The sequence below is a fragment of the Takifugu rubripes genome, chromosome 2 (genome assembly GCF_901000725.2).
Source record: "Takifugu rubripes chromosome 2, fTakRub1.2, whole genome shotgun sequence".
NCBI classification, from domain to species: Eukaryota; Metazoa; Chordata; class Actinopteri; order Tetraodontiformes; family Tetraodontidae; genus Takifugu; species Takifugu rubripes.
The window spans coordinates 13220827-13247749 of NC_042286.1; the positions used below are offsets into that span (position 1 = coordinate 13220827).

A 26923-nucleotide genomic window follows, 5' to 3' on the forward strand; every position below is an offset into this window, starting at 1 on the left:
ACAGGCTTTCCCTCCAAAACACACCTTGATCGATTCCCTAACCGTCCCACTCGCGGAGGAGCGAGCGTGGATGCGGAAAGAATTCCGGGAGAGAGACGTGTGAAGACGTTCCTCTCCGCCCGGACTGAACATCAGACATCCGCTCCCCTTCAGAACCATCGGAACGGCTCCGGAATAATCCAAGAGCTTCAGCTGCGATCGACACACACTCTTGGAACCGCTAATGACGATCGGAGCTCAAAATGGGAAACAGTTCCGATGTCGTCACCTCAGACGGGACCGGCCTCCTTCACCACAGAATTACCCACAAGGGTCAGAAGCTACTGAACACAGGAGGATTGTGGGTATTTAAACAGCCTAATGGGCGCTAGCGACAGCTCTGCTGCTCCGAAATCAGCGGCGTTCCCGGACAGATTAGGAGGAGCCTCTCTGGCCCGATGGCGATGACAGCCGGAGGAACGCGCACCTCCGGAACCCTGAAGACTTTCTGAGAGCCGGAGGAAATTAATTTAAAGGGAGGAGGAGGAAAGGTGAGCCGAGGTGCGTATGAGGCCGGCTCGCCTCCGTGACCTCCCGTCCACACACACGGGAATAATCTCCCCATATTCCTTCTCTTCCTGCTGTTTAACACCTCCACCTCTCTGTCCTGCGTGACCCCCCCCCCCCCCCGATTACCAGCCTGGATGTTGAGTTCTGAGGAAGTTCTGCAGAAGATAATCGGAAAAGTTTCCTGCCATCGCGTGAGCGACCGTCAGGTTTGAGTTTGAGCCGCGGCCGTCCAATGGGAGTGAGGGGTGAGGTCATGTGATGTACTCACGGTCCAGGTGGCTCTGTCTGATCCCCTCCACGTCTTCGGCGTGAACGACCTGGTAGCATCTTTTCCCGACAATGTCGGCCGGAGTCAGATCCATGTAATCGCTGACCCTGATCGATCAACAATCGGGGATCAATAAGAGACAACAACAAAGGGACTCGAGCAGCAACATGAGACACTGAGCAAAACACCAGATCAACCAGCACAACTGGGCCGTGGCCCCGGAAGGTTCGTTACCGGAATCACCATTGTGGGAAAGTTTCTGCTCTTCCTGGAGATTAAAAAAGATTTACGGAGGGGGGGGCGGGGGGGCAATAGGCAATAATAAAGCCGAGAACGGAGCGAAGGCCGTCCGTCTACAGCCGACGCTTTAAAAGGTTTAATTTGAGCAAATTCGCCACAGGATAGACAGATCAATTTCCCAGGTATCATTGTGATAGAGGACGGGCAGCGGGGGGGCGGGGCTAATGTCTGGCGGCGAGATAACAGCACACTCTGTTCTCCAGGGAAAAAAAATCACCCATTTTCTCATTCTCTTAGAAACTCATCCTCAAAATGGGGCTGTAATGGCAGCGGCGCTCGCCGCCTGTCGCTCCGCATTCGATATCGCCGCCCGCCTCGCGTTGTGTCCCCGTTTATCCCGCCCACAAAAAAAGCAATCTGTCTGCCATCTTTCCTCCCGCTGCTCTGTTCCCGGAATAAAACATGAAGCTTTTTCTCTCTCTGATAGGAATCTGTGTGGTCGGTTAACTCCTGATGCTTATCGGCTTTATCTGGACCGGCCGCTGGATTCCGGCGCTCGGCAGCGGGGACGGGACGCACTTCCTGAATAGGAACGCCGATCACAAGGTGCAGACCCTCAGGCCCCGCCCACAGGGGAGTAACGGACCAATGGGGCGCAAGGATTACAAAGACGAGTTGGACTAAAGTCAGAATTCTGACTAATTATTTCCTGTCTGATGTGCAGCCCTACTGGCCCTACTGGCCCTGCTGGTCCTACTGGTCCTACTGGTCCTGTTGGCCCTACTGGCCCTACTGGTCCTGCTGGCCCTACTGGTCCTACTGGTCCTGTTGGCCCTACTGGCCCTACTGGTCCTGCTGGCCCTACTGGTCCTGTTGGCCCTACTGGTCCTGCTGGCCCTACTGGTCCTGCTGGCCCTACTGGTCCTACTGGCCCTACTGGTCCTGCTGGCCCTACTGGTCCTGCTGGCCCTACTGGCCCCGAGGCTTCAGGCCCGTACCTGTTCTCACAGTAGACGATCTTCAGGTCCATGTTGACCCTGGTGACGAACATCTGACAGTCGATGCGGACCTCGTTGAGGGTGGGCGGGGGCAGGGCGTGGGCCACCGCCACCATCCCCATGATCTGATTGGGCACCGAGCGGCTGTGAGTCAACGCCATCCTGATACGCAGCCGGCCCGTGACGTGGATCACCTGAGGGGGCAGAGGGGTGTGGTCAGACGCCTTCCATGGACCAGAAGTACGTACGTACATCCATCCATCATCCATCTGTCCATCCATCCATCCATCCATCCATCTGTCCATCCATCATCCATCCATCCATCCATCCATCATCCATCCATCATCCATCCATCCATCCCATTTTCCTGTCATTTCCTGGGTTTTTAAACTGGCCTGAAGCTTCAGAGGCCACATCTTAACCACAGACTCTTTACAAATTTGTGGGTTTAAACAAACCAAAATCCGTCTCGTAAACAGATGTTTTGGCGTCTGATCATCAGGATAAAATCAGTCGCATTTCTGGATTTACTGTTTAGTCATCAAATTCAGGCTTTGCTCATGAGGACGTGCGCGCTAATGCTAATGCTAATGCTAACACCAGCTACCGTGGAACATTACGCTGGAAGTTACTGTAAACAATCTGGAAGGTTGTTACAGACCGGCAGAAACACACCTACAATCTGTGTGTGTGTGTGTGTAAAATGTGTTTAGTTATACATCCACGTGTGGATGAATATTTATGTGTGTCTCCATGATTTGCATGAGATCTGAGTCTGCCAGGTAGAAACACACCCCCGCACACACTCACGCCAGAGCGGATCATCTCAGATGACCACGTTCTTCTTCTCAGTGACGCCGGCGTCTGCGACGACCTTGGACTCACCTTGTATCCCGAGGACTTGATGTGAACTCCTCTCTTAGTGAGCGTCGACTTCATCCTGATGAAGAAGGATCGTTCCAGAGTGTTGTCGGGGGCCAGGAGACTGGGACTGCTGGACTCCACTGGGAGACACACACACACACACACACACACACACACACACACACACGTTAATCTCACCCAAATCCTAGAGAAGGCGGCAGCTCGCAGCTGCTGTCAACACGTCAATCACCTGAGATCAGCTCACGTCAAAACACATCAGCAGCCGATGAGACGAGAGCAAAAACAAAGGACACGAGGCCTCGCGCACAAATTAAACACGTGTTTGAGAGGCGTAATCTTCTCACGTCGGAATAAATTGTCACAGAGAAACAAATCAGGGGAAAAGTGAAGCCAGACGGAATGTAAAGGTCAAACGCCAGCGGCGTGCTCGTCAGCCTTCCATCTGTCACAGGAAGTGACAGAAACATCTGGCCACGCACTGATCAGAACCGCGCCAGTGCAGCTGTCACGTGACCCCACGTGACCCCGGGTCACTTCCTGAAGCAGGTGGATTAGCACCCGCGGCTGGCTAACGTTAGCATCGTCACAGCAGGAGATCAATAGTGTCAAAAATGGGTTTTAGTTCACCTGCACGTTATAAAAGAGCCACTTTGTGTGTAAAGGTAAAAAAACATCAATAATAATAAAAAACAATAGCTTTGAGCTAAGTTGTCAGAATTTTAACTTAATTCCTGAGTGACTTTAAAAGACTCTTTAACGTTCTAATTAATACTGTCTTTCATCCAGTTTAAGGTTCCCTTTTAAGGACATTTGAATTCCAACAATTTATGAATTCCTCCGTAAATTTTTTTACACTCCAAAAAATTAAAATCTAAAAATATTAACATCTTAATTTTGTAGAGTTGAGAAAATTCTAATTGAATTAGATTTTTAGTGATTCACTTGGATTATTAAATCTAGAAAATCAAGAATCAAACATGATCAAAGAAAGTTTGTCTTTTCGACACCAACAACTGCTCGACCACCTTTACCATACAAAACACACACACACACACACATACACACACACACACACACACACACACACACACACTCTTGAGTTTGATCAGTGTTGATGCATGTTGACAACATCTAATCTGAAAAAATTGAGAGAAATAAATTAATATGCAAATTCATCTGTTACGATATAAACGTCGCCCTTGAAGGAGACGGGGGGGGGGGGGGGGGGGCAGAGAGGAATAGGAGGAGGAGAAACACGGACGGAAGAGACAAACAGAAACATAAAAAGAACGAAAGAGAAGAAGAAAAGGGAGAAAACTGATGTGAGAACAGATGAAAGAATGAGGAAGGAAAAAGAGAACGATGGAATGAAGGTGTGAAAGAAGAATGAGCAGTAAATGAGGCGGGGGGGAGCGCCGCCCCAGTGTCTTCTGGGACGGCGCTCCTACAAGACAAAGATTAGCAGCTACAAAGGCAGCAGGTGCCGCCGCCGCCGACTCTGGGACCTAATTATCTACGGCCTGGAAACTTTTTCCGTCTGAAGGACAAATGATTAATTAAAAAGAACAACTCCACTTCGCCTGTGATCTTTGGACAATACCCAGAGTGCCGAGCGTTTCCCCCCACGTGCGTGCGAGTGTGGCGAGCGTCTCGGCGGACGCGTATCATTGTCAGCCCGTCTAATGACGCGCCCGATACCTCGCAAACGCGCGTGATGGCGGCGGCGGCGGGCGCCAAGGTCGTCGCAACCTTCGCGAACCATCATCGCCACGACAACAGAGCGGCGAAAACCCAAAGGTTTGGGCTTCGTCCAGGGGCAGAACGCACCCGTCCACTCTCCGGAGCATCCATCTTTCTCCATCCCTTTGTTTCCTCGTTTTCTCACATCCTTCCTCTTTACCTTCACTTCCTCTCCTTACCCACAATGCAACAGGGGCTGTGGGACGACGAGATGAGAGGCAAATGACAAATGTGCAGCGGTTTACTCACACTCACGCACAGACACACACTCACACACACTCCTGTCGGGGAACTTTAATTGTGTAAACACTTTGTAACTGTCCTGTCATATTCCAGCCTCTCCCCCTGCTATCGCCTCCTCACCCATAATTGAATTGCTACCATCAGGTTGGGGGGGGGAGGAGGAGGAGGGGGAGGGGGGGGGGGAGAGAATGTGTTTCCTATCAGACAGGTTTGACAAACTGTGTCAGGAGAAGAAGAGACTGATAATTTTTCAGTTTACTGGAGGAGGAGGAAGAGGAGGAGGAGGATTAAGCAGACATGAAGGAGGACAATGTGAAAAGTTCTGGAGAATAGAAGGGAAAGTACCAAGATCAGAGCCCTGAGGAACCTCAGGAAAATGGCAGGAGGAGAAGAGGAGAAAGGCCGGGGGAGGGGGGAGAGAGAGGGAGAGAGAGGAGGAGAGAGGAGGAGAGAGAGGAGGAGAGAAAGGAGGAAAGAGGAGGAAAGAGAGGAGGAGGAGAGAGGAGGAGAGAGAGGAGGAGAGAGAGGAGGGAAGAGAGGAGGAGGAGAGAGGAAGAAAGAGAGGAGGAGAGAGAGGAGGAGAGAGGAGGAGAGAGAGGAGGAGAGAGAGGAGGAAAGAGGAGGAAGAGAGGAGGAGGAGAGAGGAGGAGAGAGAGGAGGAGAGAGAGGAGGAGAGAGGAGGAGGAGAGGAGGAGGAGAGAGGAGAGAGAGGAGGAGAGAGGAGGGAAGAGAGGAGGAGGAGAGAGGAGAGAGAGGAGGAGAGAGAGGAGGGAAGAGAGGAGGAGGAGAGAGGAAGAAAGAGAGGAGGAGAGAGAGGAGGAGAGAGAGGAGGAGAGAGGAGGAAAGAGAGGAGGAAAGAGAGGAGGAGAGAGAGGAGGAAAGAGGAGGAAAGAGAGGAGGAGGAGAGAGGAGGAGAGAGAGGAGGAGAGAGAGGAGGGAAGAGAGGAGGAGGAGAGAGGAGAGAGAGGAGGGAAGAGAGGAGGAGAGAGGAGGAGGAGAGAGGAGGAAAGAGGAGAGAGAGGAGGGGAGAGAGGAGAGAGAGGAGGGAGGAGAGAGGAGGAGAGAGAGGAGGAAAGAGAGGAGAGAGAGGAGGAGAGAGGAGAGAGAGGAGGAGAAAGAGGGGAGAGAGAGGAGAGGAGGAGAGAGAGGAGGAGAGAGAGGAGGAGAGAGAGGGGGAGAGAGAGGAAAGAGAGGAGGAGAGAGGAGGAGAGAGGAGGAAAGAGAGGAAAGAGAGGAGGAAAGAGAGGAGGAGAGAGAGAGGAAGGAGAGGAGAGAGAGGAGGAGAGAGGAGAGAGAGGAGGAGAGAGAGAAGGGAAGAGGAGAGAGAGGAGGAGAGAGAGGAGGAAAGAGGAGGAAAGAGAGGAGAGAGGAGAGAGAGGAGGAGAGAGGAGACAGAGGAGGAGAAAGAGGGGGAGAGAGAGAGAGGGGGAGAGAGAGGAGGAGAGAGAGGGGGAGAGAGAAAACACCTCTTTTCCTCCCCCAATTTCAAACACCTGTATCCGGTCTTTGTCTCTGTCTCTCCTTCATCTCCCGTCTTCCTCCTGTCAGACATTAACCCCGCCTCCTTCTTCCCATCTGTCCTGTTACTTCCTCCCTACTCAGGTTCGGCTGGATGACAGATAAAAGAATCCCGACAAGAAAGGCGGAAAAAGAAAGACGGGAGCGACAGCAGGTGGCGGCGGCGTGCCCACGAGCAGATGGAGCGACTGAACCAATTAGCAAACACAATCCGAGGGAGACTTCTGATCAGTACAAACTTCCTGTCTGATCACATGAACAATATCAAACAGGAAATGACGTCATCGCCTCTGGAGCCTCGATGGCGAACTTCAGATCATTAGCACACACGCTAACGTGAACGCTCCCTAAACTTCAAAGTCTTGAAGAACTCTTCAGCCTCTTTCTCCTCCTGTCTCACACACACACACACACACACACACACACACACACACACACACGCACACACACACACACACACACACACACACGAGGTGCCTGATCAGAGAGCTGTAAAGGGACGGTGTGCAGGTGATCACCGGGATGCTGTAGCAACAGCTTCTGACCTAAATTAAGGAAATGATAATCACCATAGCGACCACAGCTTCTGTGACCCCCCCCACCCAAAAACACGCTTGACAGCCGACGTCACATTAAAGACGAGAGATCGCTTTGATCACCATGTATGAATGTCACGTTATTCACTGTCATTCCAGAGGCTGAACTACCATGGAGGATTGTGGGAAATGGAGTTCCTCCAGCACTAGAAACTTTAGGAAACTTTTTTATAAGCAAATTTCATTTAAAAGAAAAATCTCTCTTTCACACACACACACACACACACACACACAGACACACACACACACCCACACACACATGCACAGTGTCCTTGGGCAGCTGCTCTAAATGACATTAAGCGTAGGTGACTGTAAACTTGCATAATTATGATGAATGTGAGCGATTATGACAAATTATTCCCCTCCACTGTGCTAATAGTGCAATTAGCAACAATAATCAAAGACTTATGATGTTGGAATAAGGGGACGCCGTGGACAATTAGAGTGCGAGGAGCTAATAATGGAGAACTTATGGTGTTTTCCTGCAGGGCAGAATCATTGTTATGAGCTGCAGGACTCGGCTGCTTTCTCAACAATATTTCCCCGATAAAAGAAAATTACAATAAATATTCAATTAAGTGCAACTTTGTAAGGAGATTTAGAAGAATCAGCTTTCAAAAGCACCTTTAAAAGGGAAAATGAAAGGACAGAAAAAGGCAGCAGGGGGTGAAACACAAACGTCTTCATGTTAAACACCCGACGCCGGTGACGCAACAGAAGCTCTCAGAGACCAGAACGTGTGACCCCGTGGCTGCGGGACCACAACAGGGGTCGCTGACTGCTGTCGGAGATCAAAGGTCAAAGGTCAAAGCTGCACCAACACGAATGTTGGCGAGAATCCACGTCCACTTTGATCTTTGGAGGAGCGCCGGCGTCTCTGACGTCCTGTTAATGACATCCTCGTCAGTGGTCACCCTCATTTCGCCGGAGCGTCTTTCTGCCTCGTTTCAGACAAACTATGATTTGTGTCTGTTAGGGGGGGGGATGAAGCCCCCCAGGGTCATTTCCTGTTTTAACGCCTTTATGGGCGCCGTGGCGATTAAAAACACAAGGTGAACAGTCTGAGGTAAGAGGACGGAACGTCTGGAGAACGTGTCGTCTAACTTTGCTTTAACCTGTCCCTGGTGGGCGGGGTCACCGAGGGGCGGAGTCCCGGATGGGCGGAGTCTATCCAGCAGGGTTACCGACGCTGGCGGGGACGTTAGCACCACGGGAGGAGCTACCTGGAACCAGTTATGGCCACAGCCTCCAGTAACACCACCGCGAAAAAGATGAAGAGAGCAGCGGCGGGATCAATCAGAAGATAAAAGAGGGGGAGGAAGAGGAGGGGGAGGAGGAAGGCAGAAATCCATTAGTGAAAGAACGTCCTCCCAGGCTGGTAAATGTGATTGTTGTGAGCGGACCCGGGAGAGGAGCAGAGCTGCCTCCGGCCCGAAACACCAGAGGAGATCACAGCGGCTCGCCGGCGTCCCAGAGGAACCTCTGGCGGCGCCGCTCGCTCGCTCTCTCCCGGACAATGTTCAGACCCCTCCTCCTGGGAAACACTCATCCAAATTCATGGCGGGCCTCCTCCTGGCTGCTCCTCATCTGTTCTCCAGACAAATTAACATTAAAGAACACATACATGAATCTTAATCCTCTCTGCCCGGCTCAGACCTCCCTTCTCTCCCCGTTTCTTTGGACAAATTAACATTGCTAAGCGCTCGAGCACATTCAAACACGTCCCTACATCCCCCGCTGCTCTTCCTCCTTCCTCCCATCAGTCTCTCCAGACAAATTAACACGGGAGGACAAACACCTTTGTCCTCGCCCCTCCTCAAATTAACTTTATGAATGTCGAAGGCGTCCGCACCGAGCCGCCGCGCTCCCTTATTTCCTATTCCTCACATCTTCATTTCTCTCTCACCTCGGGGCGACTCGCCCGTCCATCCTTCAGACGCTGGACAAACTGACGTGGACGACCACGGGTAGCGTCTGTCCTCTCATCTTCAGTTAAAGTCAGAGAAAGGGACAAAAAGGAGGAATTCCCAACACCCCCCCCCAACACACACACACACACACACACACACACACACCAGCAGCAGCGATCAGCCCCGTATAAATCTGCGGCAGATCTAATTACCGTGGCGTCTCTGAAGACCCTGACTGCGGCGGAGCCAATCTTCTCCTCCTTGTTTGAACAGACTGATGAACTGAGGGACTCGATGGATATCAAGTCATTTTGTTTAATTTATAAATGGATTTTCCGTTAATACTTAAATTATCTTCAGCATGAGAGAGAGAGAGGGAGAGAGGGAGAGAGAGAGGGAGAGAGGGGAGCAGAGCGACGTGGAAGTTCTGAACATGCAGGAACGAAGGGGACGGCACCTGAAAGCACCACCGTGAAGAACCTGAAGGGGCCTCAGAAGGTCCGACGGAGTCTTTTCAGAATAAAGGTCTGAAACAAAACGCCGCTCTTCCGTTACCTGGCTCGGGTGTCTCGGAGTGCGATGACGAGGACGCCGAGGACGCCCCGTCCTCGTTGACGGCCCCCTGGGACAGAGACATCCCCCGGCCTGGGGGCAGCTTCATCCCCAGCTGCTCCGCCATCTCGACGTGGTCGCCCGGGTGGATGTAGTCGAAGACGCCGCTGCCTGTCAGCTCCACCTGCACACCACAAACATCAGATTAGGACGGATGGAGCAGCGTCGGGGGGGCCGCTGACCTCACCCGTCCAGGTCAGGTCACCTGGACAGGTGAGGGCGGGTTAACTTGGACCACAGCCCAAGTCGTCATCCGTTCACAGCTCTTCTCCTCTTCCTCATGTGGAGTAAATCTTTTTATTAATAAACACAGAATCCCTTCACCTTAAAGACTCTCATTAGTGGAGACTGAAGCGGATTTGTCTTCCCTAATTGGGGGTGAGACGAGGGAGCGCCGCTGAAATATCGCAGCATTACACACACACACACACACACACACACACACACACACACACACACACACACACACGCGCGCGCACACACACGCACACACACCAAAACCAAACATGTAAATCCACAAACACAATCATCGACAGAGGTTGTGTAAAAGAAAATATCTTTTCATTGTTAAGGTTATGCATCTGCTGAGTGTGTGTGTGTGTGTGTGTGTGTGTAAGTTTTTGGGGTCTGCTGGGACTAAAGGGATTACATGGGTGTAATCCCTTTAATAAGAAATCCCTTTAAGGCAATTTGGTCCCCTCATAAAGTCTCATCTGGAGCAGAAAGTGATGATTAAGAAATGAGACTGATCACACACACACACACACACACACACACACACACAGGTGCACCATGGGAGTTAGTGTTCATGTTTACACGTTACAGTGCTAATTGGATTTACATTGTTCTCCATGAAATAACACGCACATTTTTAATCAATGAAAACTCGACACAACTATTTTACATGATGCTGGGGGGGGGGGGGGGGGGGGGCACAGATGGAATTAAACCTTCACGCGGTGGCAGCGGCGCCGTGGTGCCAGAACCATCCCGCAGCAGGATAAAGTCTCAGGACAGATGAGATGTTTGCCCACGTTACCGTTTAAAAGAGACAAACATGTCTGTCTACATGTTATAACTGCCCTGTTCGTGTTATAAGCACAAGAATAATTATGACAAGAATCCGTGGCTCCGTGTTCAGGGTGTGAGTGTGTGTGTGAGTGTGTGTGAGTGTGAGTGTGTGTGTGTGTAGGCAGCATCAACTGATGAAGACAAACAATCATCTTCATCATCTGTCGGCACAAAAAAACACACTAATATCCAGTTTAATTGATAACAAAACTTAAGAAAAGTGAAACATTTAATCAGAGTTTTGCTATTTGAATCATATTTTAATTAAAAAGAAAGATTTTTACACACACGCGCGCAAACATTTTTGAAAACAGTCAAAAAAAAAACCTCAGTTTGACTTTGCAAAGTACTAATCAAATAAATTGATGTTGGCTCGCGGGGTTGAGAATTAATTAGAGCATTAAACATTAGCTAAGTGAGGTAATATTCCAAGTTTGATAGTTCATAATTACTCTGCTGTTAATGACTCACGCGGCGTCGGCCGCCGCTCGGGCGGCGAGGAGAAATGACGGACACGGGCGGAAAGCATCTCACTTCATTTCCTCTTTAAATGATGAACCAGAGGCTTGACGGCGATCATCATCATCATCATCCTCATCCTCACAAACAGCACAAACTGAACTCAAAGGCAACGTCACAGATCAGCCCCGATCCGTCGGCAAACACTCGTCTTCAGTGATGAAACACACACACACACACACACACGCGCACACACACGGCTGCCACAGAAGCTCTCACACACAAACCAAACTCTAGTTCTTCAGATCAAACTGCGTCTACTGTTCAGACTCACAATCTAAAACACAACACAACGCAAAAGCTCTTAAAAGTGCCGTTTTTAAATCGACTCCCTCAAACAAAACGAGGGAAAATTCACCACAAAATAAATGGAAGCGTCGAGGAGCCAACATTAGCATGTTAGCTTGTAGCCTGTTTGTGTGCGCCAACTGCCAGCGTGACTGCGTTATCACTCAGATTAATGTGAGCGAATCTCAAAAGAAGTGCATGAACACACACACACACACACACACACACACATACACACCCACGCACACACATACACACACACACGCACACACACAAACTCATACCAGCGCATTTTCCTTGTCAACGGCTCAGAGGATGACAAATGAACGGTCCATTATGAACTGTTTGCCACCGTGTGTGTGTGTGTGTGTGTGTGTGCGCGCGAGTGTGTTTGAGACAGACCCTGATAGATGGTGATTTATTAGGTAAAACAAAACACAAACCTGTGAAAAGCAATCACACCGCTTCACTTGGGGGGAGAGAGAGAGAGAAATGGACATTTGCTGTTATTGACTCCCTAAAAATGAGGTGTTATTGCGCCCTCTGGTGGCAGGCGGCACCGGTGAATGTTAAGCCCCGCCCCTGAATCAGACTGACGCTTCCATACTTGAATTCTTTAGTTGCAACTTGCTAAATTATACGACAAACACGAACAAGTGATGACAAAAGGAGGAGCAGCATTAGCTGCTAATTTGAAGCTCCTGCTAGCAGGTGGTGCTGGACATGCTCACAGCATGAACGGTCACTGATCGGAGAGCGTAAAGCTAACATGCTAACGCCGGAGCCGTCTTCTTTCTCCCGGATCCACTCGGCGTTCTCGGAACCTGAAAATCTCTCTTCTGTTCTCACGCCAAATCTCACAACAATGGCCGTCTTTGAACATTTAGAACAAGGACCCCCGACACTGATAAGCCGAGCGTCCAACGCCCAAACAAGAGGGCCAATCCCCGTCCCCCAGTGCATTATGGGACAGCGATAAAGACACAATAGCGGCGCTCCTTTTATCTTGTTTCTCATGCTAATACATCCTCGGCTGCACGTTGCAGTTATTGAAAACATTTCATTTGTTCGGCGTGTTAATGAGTAATCCAGTATCAGGTGTGTGTGTGTGTGTGTGTGTGTAAGTGTGTGTGCGGGGGGGTCTCAACACTTTTTCAACCTCTTTTCTGTTTTAATCCCCCCCAAACCTTTGATTTCATGTATGAATTTGTTTAATTTGGAGGTCGGAGGTCACTCTGGTCTCTGGTTCTGAGGTCACGTCGTGCCAACGGAACACGGTTCAGAACGCGTTCCTCCCAGCGTGGACGGCGTGAGGCGGCCTCACCGAGAGCGTCTGGAGACGCTGGCATGAGCGGAGGCCAGATGAGATAAATGATCCTTATTGTTGCTCTCACTGAACATCTGGACCCAACCTGAAGCCCTCAGCTCCTCGCGCCCAGCACGCCGCCGCCCCGGCAAAAAGAAACGATTCTCCTCATCACGGTCACTACTTATGTCCCGATGATTCTGATGAATCCAAGGTCGCTCGGGAGGATCCGGAACAAAGAGAGACGAGAGGAGCGACGAGCAGACAGAAGAAAACAAGATGTAACAGAGCTCAGAGGAATCGATATTAATTTAACATCAGAGGAGCAGATTAAAAGCACCAGACTGACAACACTCCCACTCAGCGCGCGTGTGTGTTATTTGTCTAATTTTACATAGGCTGTGTTTTTTCTGCTGCACACATGTTGACACAGCGCGCGCGTGTGCGTGCGTGTGCGTGCGTGTGTGTGTGTGTGTGTGTGTAGGGCAATTAACAGCGCTGCGATTGAAATGCATCACTGCAGTAGCCCGTTGTGGCCCCAACAAGGCTTTAAAGCACACACACACACACACACACACACACAGTGGTGTTCCCTCAGGATCTCCACATTCAGTTGCTGTGACCTTGACAAGAAAAACAAACTGCTCCTCTCTCTCTCTCCCTCTCATTGTCTCTCTCTCTTCTTTCACTCTCACCCTTTCAAACTTGACTTCCGCTGTTTTCCGCTTCAGAAAAACTAAGATCTTCCTCAAAATCCAGACTCTCAGGTAAACTATGAATTTGGGGTGAAAGTCCACAGCGGAACGATCTGGAGTGGCGGCAGCGGCGGGGAGCCGGCGCCCCCTCGGCGTCTGAAAAACAGGCGGCTGCGTTTTGGACTGCGCGATGATGTACGAGTTGTCTATTAGATCAGGATTTAGGGAACATGAGCCGCACTGGATATCTGAGTCTAATCTGAGGACAATCTGGGGCTTCAAACAGAGAGCGAGGCGCCGCTGACGGAGGAACGCCGCTATCTGAAATGACTGTTTGTTTTCAATTTCACATTCCAGCTGATTTCTTCTGGATTGAGGCTCTGAGAGGTTATTACTGACACAGAGTGAGTGAGTGAGTGTGTGTGTGTGTGTGTGTGTGTGTGTGTGTGTGTGTGTGTGTGTGTGTGTGGGGGGGGGTGCATAATTGAAACCAGAACATGCAGACTTGTGTTTATTAGCAGAGGTGAACTCCATATTTATGTTGTGCCTCAAACATCTTTAATGAATCTAAGAGTGAGTCAGTTTTATGATTCAATAATGGCCCGTTTAAACATCCTACATATCCCATAATGCACCTGAGCGTGTCTCAGAAACACTGAGCTTGGTATCTGTAGTAGTGATTTTAACGGGGTCATACAAACATATTTAATCTGGCAGTAAAGGGTGGAGTCAACAGTAATCTGCATTTGAATTGAACTATTTATCAAGATTTGTCAAATAAAGAGATTCACAAACTGTTGATGTGCATAAAGAAACATTTAAAAAGATCAATTACAAAACTACAGACCGGAGCCATTTAAATGCAACATTTTGAAGGAGTAAACTCCAGACTGGAATATTAACAACTGCGGGTACACGAGAGGACGGACGGAGGCGTAACAGGAAGTTAGAAGCAGCCGAAGAGGATGTGGGAATAAAGGAAACACGGTTATTCAATGGATAAAACTGGCAATGATGGAGGTGCTGATGAGGTCGCTAACAGGAAGTGGCGTGCATGCTGGGACAGGTGCTGTACGGAGGACCTGCCGCCCTCAATCGTGGGAACGCCAGATCACCTGTCCCGTCATCCACCGTGATGCGTTCAGGGACCGTTTGAAAAGTTTGGGCTTTCCTATCAAAACAAGAAACTAATCAAGTTTCCTTCTGAACTTGAACTTGTGCTGAAACAGAGAACATTGAAAAACATGAGCTGCTCCCCCCACTGCCGCTCCGCTCATGTGTTTCACTGAAAACTATTGATCTGCACACACACGCACGCACACACACACACACATGCCGAGAAGCCGGGTGATGTGTTCTGTGGACACAAATCTGCGTGTTCACCTGCTGGTGTTTGTTCGCCTGTATTTTGCTTTATTTTGACCATGTGAATGAAAATAGTGGGGGAAAAAAAATGAAATTAAGAGGAAAAACTATTTGTTCCACCTGCGTATTAGAAAGCTGATCTACAGATTCAAAAAGGAGAAAATCCATCAAATACATGGATGGCCCCGCCCCTTTGCTACCTGACCCCGTACAGGTGTGACACCCTCTGTCCTTAGACGCCCCCAACCAGGTCAGGAAAACCCTAAAAGGCCATTTTAAGGGAAAAAGGAGAAACCTGAGTCAGGAATAAGCAACACTTCTACACCTGTAATTACCTCTACTCAGGAACAGTAACAGCAGTGACAGCAGTAATAACAGCAGTAATAACAACAGTAATAACAGCAGTAGTGAGGAAATATGAGATATGAGGAAACGGTTTGGTTTGAAGATGACGGAGGTGGAATTCCAGCCACTTCTGACCCCTCAGACTCGGCTCCCCTGGTTCCACAGGTGACAAATGCCTTTTGAGGTGGATGAAATCATCGAATCGGAGAGTTTTTGTTCTTATTCCGATCTAGTAAATGGGTATAATATTCCTTCTAACAAACTCTCGAGATTTTGGTTCAGTTTTCCTTAATTTCTTTTACTTTTGTTCTATTTCTTCGGATCTCTATTATTTGTTCCCCTGTGAGCCTCCTGCGAAATGCAAAGGTTTCTTATTTTTCCCGCTGAGAGGGATTCTGGGAAATGTAGGCGGCTGCAGACGTGCACCACCAGCACAGACGTGACACTCGGGGTGTTTTCTGAGACCAAGGTGAACCACCGTCTTCCATTAAGCATTTATCTGCTGTTCGAGACGCAGCCGCAGCAGCTAAATAACTTTTACAATTAAACGCCGTTATCGCACTGCTAATAACGAGCGACCGCCGCCAAAACGCCGGGGCCACACGTTGGGCTAATCTCTGATGGGGGAGTCATTATAGATAGAAGTGAACCGTAATGACATTTATGATTCAGACCTGACCCGTGCTCTGACTCTGAATGAGCCTTTATCACCTGAAACACAGTCATTGACAGACGTCTGAAGCTCATCGGGCAGCAGACGGGTGGGTAAACAGCAGCCGCACGGAGGTCAAAGGTCACAGGTGCAACCGAAACTCTCACCTGTGCTGCTGGAAACAATCGTACAAAAGCAGGAGGATTGAAAAGAGCTGACTGCTTCGTCCTCTGTGGATCTGTAACCATCTCAAAAATCAGCTTCAACACAGCTGACACACACACACACACACACACACACACACACACACAAACATAATACAGCTTTAAAACAGAACCATGTGCTCAAATCCCTCACTATAATCACCTATCAATTCATTTGTTCTCCGCATTTAAGAATCAGCCACTTTCATCCACACACACACACACACACACACACACACACACACACACACACACACACACACACACACACGCGCGCGCGCAGAGGCAGCGGTGGTCACATCGAGTTATGCTGACATGGCCTAGCATCTGCTCGGCGGCTCCAGAATGACACCGATTTGCACTTAAATGAGCGGATTTAAGTGGCGCGCCGCCATTACCACTCGGCCATATGTGATCCCAATGTCTTTATCCAGCATTACACCAAGAGGGATGAGCGGGAGATGAGAGCGGAGGAGGAGGGAGGAATGACAGGAGAGCGGCAGAGATGGGAGAAAATAAATGGATGTGTAATGAGGGAATCAGGAAAAAGAAAAGAAGCCATCAGTCGAACAGCCAGGGTCCCAATGAGTCCTGATCCGGTTGCGAGTCCTCATATGGATGTGTGATTTTAATCAGACGATGCCTAAACACACATTTACGGCTCCAGTTGTTCAGGAATAAACCCCGACTGACGGTGGAGTCGTAGCATGTGTAGCAACCAGCCAGCAGGGGGCCAGGTGAGCACAGATTAGCCTCATAATGCAGCGTCCTCATAAAGCTGCTAATCCATCCCTGCTCACCGCCTCTCCTCGTCCTCCCGCTGCAGGTGTTTTTGGGGGATAAAGGATTGATGAAGCCATCAACTGGAGGCTCTTGACATTTACAAAAACCCTCGGATCCACCCGCCCCCCCCCCGATATCTCTGCCAGAGCTCCGTCGCTCGTCACTCAGCCGACCACATTGTTAAGAGTCAGTAATTAGGGCTCATTTGTAAACCCGGTGTAAATAAACAGCCCATAATAGTCAGCGTATCAGTCAGGAGCTGGAAACTACGTGCCTGTTAAATTTGATATTTCCCCGAGGTTTGATCTGAGGACCCCAACGAGCTGCTGGACCAGGAGGACGTCCTCCAGGACCGAAGACAGGACGTCCTTACTGGACACCTGGAAAACCTGGAGCACCTCCAATGACCCTGACAGGACCTTGAATGTCTTGGAAAAACCTTGAATAAACAAACAGGGGAACTTTACTCAGATTCCTCGGAGGTCAATTTCACTGTGCGGACTCACCGGCGGATCGATACGTTCCCCGATCGATGAGCGGGGGGGTCTGAATGCCAAGTGTCAATCAATCCCAGCGGATCAATAAAAATGACCAACAGCTGATGTGTTTATTTGCATTTAATGATCTTAATTATCATTTCCTGGATGCATATTGTATCTGTCCTTCATCCCACTGAGGTCGCTCTCCCTCCATGTTCCCTTCCCTCCTTCTCTTCCTCCTCTTCCTCCTAATCTCCCTCCTCTTCCTCCGAATCTCCCTCAGCGAAACGCTAACGATTTGTGAGATTAAATTAAAATCTTTACGGCTGCTTAAATGTTGAAGAACACAAGTTGACGCGAGGTGATAATCACAACCCCGCTCTTGTTCTTATCCTGGAATTACACAGAATTCCGAAGCACTGGGATGGAACACCTGGTCCCAGTTCCCAAACCGAAGCCCTCATTATGGTTCTACGGTTCTGTGTAGGCAACTCGTTCCCCACACAGTCGGGGTTCCTCATTTATGCCGACGGACAGTCGTCTGGTTCCCTATGACACATCCCAACATTCCAACGCGTGAGATATTCCATTTGTCCTTCAGCTCAAATGGACCAAAAAGTTACGATAAAATACCAAGAAATTCGCAAACCCATCACAGCCCTGGTCTGATCGGGGCTTCAGGTAGACACAGGTATTAGACCCAATCCTTACGCAACCCCCCCCCCCCCACACACACACACACACAGTCTATTAAACATATTATACACATTATATTATCAGAATTACAGAGCAGCTCCAGAGTCATAGATATCAAATATGAATGAATCCTCTTTGTGTCTGTGTGTGTGTGTGTGTGACAGAGAGGGTTCACCAGGGTGCTCAATTAACTGTGACCTTCCTCCTGTCCACCCCTCCTCATCATCCTCCTCATCCTGTCTCCTCCATCTCCCAGAATGCCCCTCTTTGACCTCATGCAAATGGTCGACCTCCCATTTCAACAACAATGACAGAAGATGAGAGAGGGAGAGAGAGGGAGAGCAAGGTAGAGAGGGAGAGAGAGGTAGAGAGAGGGAGAGCAAGATAGAGAGAGGTAGAGAGGGAGAGGAAGAGAGAGAGAGGAAGAGCAAGGTAGAGAGAGGTAGAGGTAAGAGAGGGAGAGAGAGGAAGAGAGAGAGAGGAAGAGCAAGGTAGAGAGGGAGAGAGAGGTAGAGAGAGGGAGAGCAAGATAGAGAGAGGTAGAGAGGGAGAGAGAGAGGAAGAGAGAGAGGAAGAGCAAGGTAGAGAGAGGTAGAGAGGGAGAGAGAGGTAGAGAGGGAGAGAGAGGAGAGAGAGAGGAAGAGAGGGAGAGAGAGAGGTAGAGAGGGAGAGAGAGAGGGAGAGCAAGGTAGAGGGAGGTAGAGAGGTAGAGAGAGGAAGTGTGAGGTGGAGGAAACCTCATATAGGACATGATAAACAGAAAGTGGTTGGTTCACCAACCAGACTGGAGCCATTTAATAAAACAGGGGCGGAGTCAGGGGCGGGGCCTCATTAACCACATTAATGAATTCAAACCTGGATTTCAGAACAACCTGAGGCCTCCACTGAACTGAGGTGAGCTTCAGGGTGAAATATCACCTGTCTGAGGAGACGACAGGTGTCCTGTAGGTGGCGCCACAGCAGGCGGAGACGCTACAGAACTGTCAATGATGTCACCACAAAATCAGGTGTGTCAGGGTTCCATCTGAAGTGACGTCATCACCGGAGTGTACTCACACACACACACACACACACACACTCTCTCTCTCACACACACACACACACACACAGCTTTACTCTGAAAACACACCACAAACTTTCTGTTCTCACAGAAGCGTTAAATTTTTCTCATTACCTGTAGGCCCTGTGTGTGTGTGTGTGTGTGTGTGTGTGTGTGTCTGTGCTTCCTGGCAACAAGCAGCGCTGGCTGCTGACCATATAAGGGCGTGACGGGCAGGAATCCAGCAGACTAATTTGGGTCTGGCCAGGACGACGCCGTTATTATTTTCCTCTGGACCATCAGGCAGAGGACACACAGCCATCTGCTCTCTCTCTCTCTCTCTCTCTCACACACACACACACATCTCAATTAGATCAGTAAGAGGAACAGAAAAATGTTCACACACACACGCACACACGCGTGCGTGCGTGGCTGCTGGAGCGGCAGCGCGCTACATACTGTGACATCCTCCTGCTGTCGTCCTTCATCCACATCAACACCACAGAAACCTGATCAGGTGATTCACACTAACATGAAACAAATGCCGACAGGTGACGTCACACCTGTAAACAGGCTCCCGCCACTTTTGGGGGGTGGAGCCAGTCAGACCCACAACATCCTGGGAACAGGAACTCAGCTTTGAACTTGAAGAATTTCACTCAAAACCACCAAACTATTGATGCTCCTCCTCTCAGAGAGTTAGCATCCGCGGCTACTGTAGCGCTGCTGAACAAAGAAGAAGAAGGAGGAGGATGAGGAGAAGAGTTCTAACAACTTCTGCTTTTCTTCATGTTTATATATCCCCCCCATCGCCACGGCGACAGACGCCAAACCATCGAATGCTCACACCCAGAAGATCCCCGTGGATTTATCTCAAACACGGTAAAATTCACGTTATCACCTCGCCGACATTCTCTCCAGAAGTCGCCGTCTCATTAAAGCTGAAAAATAATTAGTGGAAAACCTTCTTCCTTTAAAATGAAAGTGGGGGTGAAAAAAGAGGCGAGGGAGACGATTAAAGGAGCAATTAACAGGCGGGAGGTTGACGAACTCTGAGTACACAAGACAGATTACAGAAGCAGACCCCTGCCATACAAAGACAAGCTCGATCTCCCGCTCTCTCTCTCTCTCTCTCTGCCACCTCTTCAGCTGCTGATAAAAACGAGGGAACAAGATAAGCAGCCGGAGGGAACGCTCGGGGAGCCAATTTGACAATTAATCAATTATTTGATAGAAATCATCAATCAATGCTGGGAGGTGTGTGTGTGTGGGGGGGGTTAATGTGGGGAGGGGGCAGAGAGAGAGAGAGAGAGAGAGAGGGAGGGAGGGAGACGGATGGGGGGCACCCCAGTGCCGTCCTCTTTAATTTGGTAAACTGATTGCCCCCCCCCCCATCAGAGAGGGGAGCAGGGAGCTGATGAATGGAGCATCTCTGATCAATAACTGACAGAAACGTGGGTTCATGTTAGCGTTCGCGTCAGACCTGCCGCTGCCGTCGCCCCCCCCCCGGAGAGGAGAAACGCGCCGTCGCACCTTTGCTCATCGTTCCGCCGAAAAGTTCCGATTCGATCTGCACGTTTGAGGGGAAACGTCAAGTTTCATCTTTGGTTTTACACGTTTGGAAGCAACAGTGTGTTTATTTAGCACGTCTGAAGCCAGAGAGGCTGAAACACTGATCAGATAATCTGAGTTTAATCTGAGAACATGGGTTTGTACACACACACACACACACACACACACACACACACACACACACAAATACACACATAAACACACACTAGCATCCTCAAGGTCAATGAGTCTTTAAGGAGGGATGTTGTCTCTATTACTGGGAAACCACTGGAGTGTGTGTGTGAGTGAGTGTGTGTGTGTGAGTGTATGAATGTGTGTGTGTGTGAGTGTATGAGTGTGTGTGTGTGTGAGCACACAGCTGAAATCAACTCACATCAGACATGGTTCATTTGTTGGGAATTGTCTTTGGAAATGAAAAAGAGAGAGAGAGAGAGGGAGGGAGAGGGAGGGAGGGAGGGAGGAAGAGGGAGAGGGGGGGGGGGGGGGGAGGGGCTGCTCTGCTGGACATGAGGACGGGGGACAGGTGTGTCTTACCTGTGACAGGCCCAGGTAGATGGAGACGGTCTCAGAGATGTAGAGGAATCGACCCTCCTTGTTTAGTGCAAATACGAAGCCGTCCAGAGACTGAGGACAGAGACAGAGGACACACACGTCACCAGTCTGGATGAGGGAGCTGCTGATTGGCTGGTGCGGGACAGACTCCGCCCACAGCAACATCAAACAGAGGCTTTGAATCGACCCGAGACACCAGCAACATCGACCTGGAACACAATCACCAAGTTTTCTGGGTTTGGCTCCGACTTTTGGTTCTTTTGTGGTCCGGGGTCGCGTCCAGGAACCTGTGCGCCGCCGCCACCTGCTGGCGCGGAGGCGCACTGCCCGCGCTCTCACACCCGCCGCCGTCTGAGGATCGCGGCTCAGACGTGTCAGGTAGAACACGCGTGTGTTGTTATCAGGTCCTCTGACTGAAGAACCACACACAGCTGCAGGTGAAGGCAGACAAATCTGCCCCTTTAGTAGGATTAAAGTGATTCATCTGAGCAGGAAAACAGGTCTGAGTCTGTGTGTGTGTGTGTTTGGGTGTAAACACACACGAAGGTAAACAAACATAACCTTGCTGGCTGCTCAGGTAAATCCCAGGCTGCCTCCTGGAGGTTAAACAGGGCTCAGATTATTAGAGCTCCATCCAGAAGCAGCAGCGGTTGTTTTGCTGTCAGCCAGCAGCAGGGATCATGCCCGAGGTCAGCCAGACCTCCAAAGGTCAGCAGCAGGTCACAGGGGCGGCCAGGGGAGCACAATGAGAACACTGCTCAAATCCTTGGCTTTCTTTAATCAGAGCATTGGAAAAGTTTCAAAAGCTTGACCCGATGTCTGGACATTTTTACTCACCTGTGGAATTAAAACAATACTCAAGCACTCGAACCCAGAGAAACCAGTCAAACCAGTATCGGCTGACCTCCGCCTGTCAGCTGGGATATCAGTTTTTGTGGCCTTTGTTGTTGTTTTTTAAACTCATATTTGCATATTAATAACACGGAAACACTGATACTTTTGCTCACATGCTAACACACCTGCGTATACACTCGTGCAGTGTGTGTGTGTGTGTGTGTCTTTATGGAATCACAGAGGGTCTGACCGCCTCATAATAATTATGCTAATTGCCTGGATGCCCTTGCCTTTATTTATGCGCGGCTGCGGAGATAAATAAAAGGAAATTGCTTTGGATCTAACTGTATTCATTTCGGCATGCTAACTAGGGCGCTAACGCCGCTCTCACTCTCTGTGGCATGCGCGTGTTTGGGGGCACAAAATAATGTGGCGGAGATTTGTTTACCCTTTATAAATTCTACAGGTAATTGCAATTTTGATTGGACAATTATTTATTTCATTCTGTGTGTGTGTGTGTGTGTGTGTGTGTGTGTGCGCGTTCTGTCTGTCATAATGAACTGTTTTGTCCTAACAAACAGAATATAACGTTAAATGTGCAGTGACACCAGTGTCCCCCGCAGCGCCCCCTGCAGGACGAACCTTTAGCACAGCGCCAAAGACTCATCGGAACTCTGCTGCTACAAGTCTTTGATGTGTCACAGCTCCTGTCACCTGTGCAGGTGTTTCTGTTACACCTGTAGATGTTCCTGAATCATCCCGCAGGAGTCACGGCACTCGAACGCAGCATCAGCTACACCAGCTGATCTGATGCTCTGAGGCTACGCTAACGTGTTACACACCCGTTAGTGACATAAACAGGAATAAATGCTGAAATTAGGAGGTGCACGCACACACACACCTGCACACACCTGCGCACACACACACACACCTGCGCACACACACACACACAGGTCTAAATCTGTGTGTTCAGACAGTAAAAGAAAGAATTGCAATTGATTAGTGAGCGATGCAGAATGGCTCTTTCTCTGTGTTGCCCACCTCCTGCAGATTACTCCATCGATCGCACGAGCACACACACGTGCACACACGTAGACACACACACAAAGAAAGAGAGAACAGATGAGGCTATCTTTTAACAATTCTGAATGGGCAGTTTAAATGTTACTGTCGAGCTGCCTCCTAATGACAAATGAAAAACCAGACTGTGTGTGTGTGTGTGTGTGTGTGTGTGTGACAGAAAACAAATAAATTATAAAAAGGACAAAGTGTGTGTATGTGGGGTGTGATGTATAGGAAAAAGACAAATGAAGAAATCAAAGAAACAAAGAGAGAGGAAAGTGATTATAGAGGAGTGGAGAGAGAGAAGGAATCGATCAAAGAGGAGAGAGAAGAAACAAAGACTGATGGAGGAAAAACAGAAAAAATAGCATCATTTAAAGGATCCACGGGCCAGAAGGATGTGGATGTTTAATTGGGACATTTTATGTTATAACTCTCACTCACTCACTCACACACACACACACACACACACACACACACACACACACACACACACAGTTTATTCCCATCAGCTGCGCACAGGAAATTCTGCTCACATATAACATGTTTATGATGTTCAGAAAATATAACGTTAATATATGTTTAAACATTCAGTCTTTCGCATTTACACACACGGTGCATTCAGGGGCCTTTCTGCTCTGTAATTTTGAGCACCGCCCACATTTCCAGGAACAACAGAAACAGATTTAAGATTGCAGAAACATTATAAACAGCTACATTCATGCAGGATTCTCAGCTTTGATCATGTTTTATTGTATTTGTTCTGTTGGAGATGCAGTTTTTATGCTAACGTGAAAAAGAAAGAATATGTGTGCTTGATAACCTCCCGGGAGATTTCTTCACACATAAAAAGCTCCTGCAGTGATGATCTGACAGATTTATTACATTTATGTTCTTATCAAACACGAAGGACAAAAATAGTCTCTTATTTTGCTCTTCTTTCCCCCTAAAACCTGCTCAACATAACATTCATTTGCTCTTTGTCCAGATATAAAACAAAAGATAAAAAAAATAAGTTTATTCTTCATTAAACTCATCTGTGTATCTGGCATTTTCTATAATTTTGAGGACATTATTATTCCAACATATTAAACAACCAAAACAAAGGAGTTCAGCACCACGGACAGAGACGCAGCTGCACCGTCATGTCCCACCAGCAGAGGGCGCTGATACAGAGTGAAGACAGATTTAATCCAGGATTTAAAGGATAAATCGGGATTAAAGTCTGATTAAGACAGCCTGATCATCTAACTGGTTTCCTATTTATGCTGCACTAATTGAATTTAAACCAAAAAAAACAACAGATATCTGATGATGTGGCCAAATTTAAACAAGTGACCCCTTTGCTGACCCCTGGACCACTGTGTGTGTGTGTGTGTGTGTGTGTGGGGGGGGGGGGGGGGGGGGGGATCTCAACATTGGCCCTGCTCAGGCTGAAGGAACCTGCTCTCTAACTGTTCAGGTCTAGAACCAGAACAAGAGCCAAAGTGGACTCTTAAACAAGTACATTTCTTTTCTAGGACAATGGCATTTCAGGTCATGTGACCCCTCTCAGGGATCAGCCTCAACTTCCTGTCTGAGAGCTCAAGTACTTCCTGTCCAACAGGAACGGTGTCAAGAGCTGAGGAGTGACATTCTGGATGCAAAGGTTAATGTACACACACACACACACGCACACACACAAACAGGCCTTGCTATCATTGCCAAGTCCAAAAGGTCAACTTCCTGCTGATTGGTGATGGAACTATCAAATGCACCAATCGATAGCCAGCGGAGGAAGAGGAGGGTGGGAGCTGACTGAGGTAAAAGGAGAGGGAGAAGAGGAGAAAGGTGAAGACCGGTCAGCATGGGGGGGTGGACAGAGAGAAGCAGAGGAGGACGATCCAGAAAGGTCAACACATGTCAATGAGGAAAGCAAGAAAGGTGGGATGGAGAAAGAGAGAGGGAGCGAAGGAGCGGGGAGAGGAAAGGTGGAGGCAGAAAGAGAGGAAGAAGTGAAAGAGAATAATAGCAGCAGATTAACGTCCATTCAGAATATCTGAAGCTCCTGTGGTGGCTGAAATCTCCACTTTCTTTAGGACTTTAGAGGACAAAAGACATTTTGTTACCTTTCAATTCTTCGGCTGACATTTTATTCAACCTTAAAAGCCTTTTTTCATTTTAACTTTGGTCTGGAAGAACAGATGTTAAAGTTTCCATACAGACGTGTCACTCTACAGCCGAGCACACGTATAAAGATGGAGAGAGCACGGAGGTGGAGGACAAGAGCGGGTGAGCGAGCACAGCCAGAAGTGAGAGAGAGAGAGAGACAGATTATCATTCCGAAGCTGCGGACGGCATTTGTCTTCATTTGGCATGACTGCCTTCATGTGTTATTATTAGCAGCTGTCGGAGAGAGAGAGAGAGAGAGAGAGAGGGGGGGAGGGAGAAAGAGAGGAGAGAGGGATGGAGAGGAGAGAGGGAAATGAAGATGTTGGTAAAGAGACAAACAACAATGGAGAATGATGGAGGAAAAAAAAGCTTTGGTCTTTTTCTGCAAAGGGCGATGAAGCAATCAGCCTGTGAATCTCTCTCTCTCTCTCTCTCACACACACACACGCGCACACACACACACACACGCACACACACACACTCTTGGAGGTGGTCCAGGACCTGAGATCTATTTTAAATATTTGTGGGGCTGGCGGGGAGATTAATGAAGGTCAATGGACTGGGATCCTTGTCCGTATGGACACTCTGCAGCAGCCTTCCATATTAGCAGTGTTGCTAAATGCTAATTGAACCCGCTGTGTCTCGCTGCGGTCAGTGAATCACCTCTCCGCCTCCCTCTTTGGACGGAGGTGTTTCGTATGCTAGCATTAGCGGCTCTGCTGTTCACGCCACAGGAAGCACGGAGGAGACCAGCGGATGCTAAGCTAAGCTACGGATGTATCAACAGCGCCGCCTGCCTCAGAGTCAGGTACTGCGATGAAGATTTTCCTTCTGTTGGAAGCGTCTGCTCTGATCAGACCAAGGCTGCTCCGGCCCACCTGCTCCGGCCCACCTGCTGCTGGCGCCGTGCCTTCGTCCCTCCTCTAAAAACGCACCCTGATGCAGCGGACGTGAAGATCAGCTGCACATACAGGGAGGCGAATCATCAGAGCGGCATGGAAGCTCCTCCACTCTCCTCTAACCAGCCCATTTAGTGCGGAGGCACGTACCGGAGTGCAAAACAAACGCCTCCAGCAGCAGCGGAGCGCGAGGTTGCCGCCGACACGCTGCTGACTCTCACGGCAAAAACATAAAGAGGCTCGGTCGTCCAGCACCTGGGCGACATGAGCAGGAGAGCAAACAGCCTCAGCCTCAGCATCAGCAGCCTCAGCAGCAGCAGCCTCAGCAGCAGCAGCAGCAGCAGCAGCAGCAGCAGCAGCAGCAGCCTCAGCAGCAGCAGCAGCAGCAGCCTCAGCAGCAGCAGCAGCCTCAGCAGCAGCAGCCTCAGCAGCAGCAGCAGCAGCAGCAGCAGCAGCAGCAGCATCAGCAGCCTCAGCAGCAGCAGCCTCAGCAGCAGCAGCAGCCTCAGCATCAGCAGCCTCAGCAGCAGCAGCAGCCTCAGCAGCAGCAGCAGCAGCCTCAGCATCAGCAGCAGCCTCAGCAGCCTCAGCAGCCTCAGCAGCAGCAGCAGCAGCCTCAGCATCAGCAGCAGCCTCAGCAGCCTCAGCAGCAGCAGCAGCAGCCTCAGCATCAGCAGCAGCCTCAGCAGCCTCAGCAGCCTCAGCAGCCTCAGCAGCCTCAGCAGCAGCCTCAGCAGCCTCAGCAGCAGCAGCAGCCTCAGCAGCAGCAGCAGCCTCAGCAGCAGCCTCAGCAGCCTCAGCATCAGCAGCAGCCTCAGCAGCAGCAGCAGCCTCAGCAGCAGCAGCAGCAGCC

General features: G+C 49.5%; 1 protein-coding gene across 9 annotated transcripts in view; it reads right to left on the reverse strand.

Moving 5' to 3' along the window:
• npas3 (neuronal PAS domain protein 3) overlaps nucleotides 1-26923 on the reverse strand; it is a 96676-nt gene that overhangs the window by 8117 nt on the left and 61636 nt on the right. For all 9 annotated transcript variants that reach the window (XR_003887638.1, XR_003887637.1, XR_003887636.1 and 6 more), the window contains 5 exons: nucleotides 21107-21196; nucleotides 9503-9683; nucleotides 2941-3059; nucleotides 2056-2249; nucleotides 818-924 (listed from right to left, as the gene is read on the reverse strand). Coding sequence is in view for 6 of the 9 variants with exons in the window: in XM_029833014.1 (XP_029688874.1) it covers nucleotides 818-924; nucleotides 2056-2249; nucleotides 2941-3059; nucleotides 9503-9683; nucleotides 21107-21196 (691 nt within the window). In the remaining 3 variants the exon portion in view is untranslated. The remainder of the gene's footprint in view (nucleotides 1-817; nucleotides 925-2055; nucleotides 2250-2940; nucleotides 3060-9502; nucleotides 9684-21106; nucleotides 21197-26923) is intronic.